At 43.0% G+C, this 3,232-nt stretch overlaps 1 protein-coding gene across 1 annotated transcript in view; it reads right to left on the bottom strand.

Moving 5' to 3' along the window:
- Arhgef28 (Rho guanine nucleotide exchange factor 28) overlaps positions 1–3,232 on the bottom strand; it is a 345,634-nt gene that overhangs the window by 162,487 nt on the left and 179,915 nt on the right. The window contains 2 exon segments of the mRNA XM_023703652.1: positions 649–709; positions 1,321–1,373. Coding sequence (XP_023559420.1) covers positions 649–709; positions 1,321–1,373 — 114 coding nt within the window.

The following is a 3,232-nucleotide window of genomic DNA, read 5'->3' as shown; positions in this document are numbered from 1 at the left end:
GGGCTGAGCTGGCCACACACACACACAAATAAAATTAAAAAAAAAAAAAAAAGAGTTGATTGGGGTCTCTCCTGTGTGTGCCAGGGAAAGGCGAGAGGAAATTGTATCCAGGGCTGGAGTGGAGAAGAAGGAGGAAGTAGTCACTGGGAAGATAAACTGTTGTTTTAAGGGATTCAGCCATGTTAGATGACCACCGTAATAACTGAGTAATTCATACTAGGGCCAGAACCCATCAGTAACTGCCAGGTACCAAGCCAACATTTGGCAAAAGAAAACTCAGAAAGAACTCTTATCGCCTTGTTTCTTAGTTTGGATTATATATATATGTAGCCTAATCCCTGGAGACACACAATTATGACTGATGCCACAAAGAAAACACATTGGGGTGGGCTTCAAAAAATATGCTGTCCCTGGCCTGCCATGCCAGCCCCGCCCCTGGGGCGTGCTGAGGCAGCGATTGAGACTAGGCGTGGTGGTGCGTGCCTGTAATCCCAGCACTTGGGCAGCTGAAAGCAGGAGGATCACTAGGAGTGCAAGCTATGTAGTGAGACCCTGTAGACCCTGAACTAAATACATTTTTTTAAAAGTATGCTATCTCAGGATAGCATATTTTATAGAGAGCAGAGAAAACAGTATTTTGTAACATACCTATATCCAAGCTGCCCTGGTCCTCGTGTTTGCTCAGTGGAACCACCAGGCTTTCGACACACTGAAAAAGACAAAGGTCAAGATTTTTTTTTTTATTAATTACATCTATGGTACACTAACGTTAGCTTCTTTACTTTTGTGAACTAGAACAACAGTTTAGGAAAACAGCAGTAAAACCACGTGACATGTATCACATCATCTAAACAGAACACTAGACTTGTTGATAATTAAGCATTACTGAAGAGTTAAAAATAAGGAAAGGACCTGGTCCCAGGAGAAACAAACCTGACGATATTTAACAACATGTACAAATTTGTCTTGGAAAAATAATTTAATTAACGTGCACTTACAAGTCAGAAAGACAGCTAGGTTTGATCACAAAGTGATTGTGAATATGATAAAGAAAACTGCACTTCAAATTATTCTGAAAGTAAGGCCCTGGAGATATAGCTCAGCGGCTTAAGTGCCTGCCTGGCAAGTGCAAGGTCCAAAGTTCAATCACAGGTACCAAAAAAAGAAAAAAAAAGAAAGAAATTATTCTGAAAGTGACCTGGGGTCCATTATCATTTACTTGTGGATTTTCCCTCCTAAAGTGTCTGACTACAAGTCTTTGTTTCTACTTTTAACTCTGGATAGACAGGCAAAGAAGAAAGTGGAGTAGAAGATTGTTACCTCCCCATCCTCCTTTTCGGGTGACGATCTGCTCAACACCAAGTTCTTAATCTCTGCAAAAGGAAAAATTCTCATCAGCATATACTGATTAGAGCTTAGAAGAAGGAGAAGAAGAAAGGACAAGAAGGAAAAAAGAAAAAGAGGAGGAGAAGGAGAATAAGAAAAAAAAGAAAACAGATGTCAAGTACTGATGCATCACCCAGGAGCTGTCTGCACAGCGCTAGCTAGGTAGGGTTTAGGACAGGCTTCCTCTCTGCCTGAGGAAGCCCCAAAAGTTTGTCAGTTTCCTCAAAGGTCACAGGTTTTAACGTTTCAAAAGAGCACAACTCATTCGAGAAGCGGCTGCTCTGTCCTCTCCCTGCGTTGTCCACAGGAGCACACAGCAGTGCAGCCCTCAGCCACTACCTCTGCCAGTGGGGCCAGGTCGAGGTGACCAGCCCCAGGCAGGCCAGCAACCCTGGTGTCCTCACTCGGCAAAGGTTTTCCTGGAACTGGAGATCCAGATGTTCTGGGATGGGCAGAAAAGGCCACGTGAAGGGATCTTTTGCTTTGGCTCCACTGATTGGTTCCCTCCCCCCAAATACTGGGAAACAAGAACCCCCGCTGTTAAAATAACCTTCAGGAGCAGGTTTGAGCCTGGGGAAGTTAAACCAGTATTCTTTCTTAGCAAGGGTAAATGGCTGAAAATCTTTAAGCTGAGTGGGAATGAATATGTTGTGATAATGTGGAGCCCCAGGCTTTTTGCCTCATCTTCCTGGGCCTAAGGTCCTGCTGGAAGCAAAACCTGCAGAAAATCGAGTTTTCCCAGCAAGTAGATTTTAAAATTAGATTTCCCTGCTCTGCTCTGCCACTTTTAGAATAAAAGCATAGTAGGGTTGGGGAGATAGCTCAGCTGCATAAGCGGCTGCCTCACAAACACAATGTCCCGAGTTCGATCTCCAGTACGAATACCACAAAAAATAAATAAATAAATAAATAAATAAATAAGTAAGTAATGGCTTCATTTATATGGCTCTTCGTGAAAAGCCATACTAAGGATGACAAATTACAAATAGGGAATAGTAGACAATAAGGCGAGGGTACAGCGGAGAAGCTGTTCTCCAAGTTTGCTTGTATTTAATGGGATTTGGTTGGGCTGGAGATATAGCTCAGAGGCATAAGCGCCTGCCTGGCAAGCACAAGGTCGAGTTTGATCCTGAGTAGTGCAAAAAAAAAAAAAAAAAAAAAAAAGAAAGAAAGAAAGAAAGAATGAGAGAGAAAGAGAGAGAGACAGAGACAGAGACAGAGAGACAGAGAGGAATGATTTGCTCAACACTAACTTTGAATTTGTTTTTAAAGCAAATAATACATTTATATATCCCAAAAATTGTTTTTGAAATCAAGATCCATACTAGCTTTCACGATAGAACTAAGAATATTAACCTCAATTTTAAGTATCATAACGACTCTCCGCACGACAGGTAGTCAAGACTGGAACTGACAACCCAAACTGGGTTGCTTGCGCCGCTGGCATCTTTCAAAGCACAACTCACTCCTGGCCTCTTGGTGGCAGCAGAGTAACATCTGCCTTTAATACAACTGCCAGAGACAAGAATGTCCAGATGGGCCCAAAAGCCTGCTCTGGGGTGCAGAAGTTCAAAACACAGGGTCGAAATAAAAGTTGGCATCCTACTCTGTAGATGCAGAAATGTGATACGACGTACCTGGCAGGCTGCTTGCCACACAGTAGGTGCACAACAGCTTTGCAATCCAATGCCCACACCATAAAAAGAAAGAGATCATAAATCCAATGTGCTGAACAAGGGAAGGGAAGGCTAACCAGAGCCAAAGTTTCAGCAGACATATCTGCATTAGACACCAAGAGAGGAAGCCTGGGATATAGCTCAGCAGCATAAGGCGACTGCCTGGCAAG

This window comes from Octodon degus, unplaced genomic scaffold (genome assembly GCF_000260255.1).
Source record: "Octodon degus isolate 3935 unplaced genomic scaffold, OctDeg1.0 scaffold00177, whole genome shotgun sequence".
Taxonomy (NCBI): Eukaryota; Metazoa; Chordata; class Mammalia; order Rodentia; family Octodontidae; genus Octodon; species Octodon degus.
The sequence above is the reverse complement of the archived record's forward strand: the minus strand, read 5'-3'. Positions and strand labels throughout refer to the sequence as shown.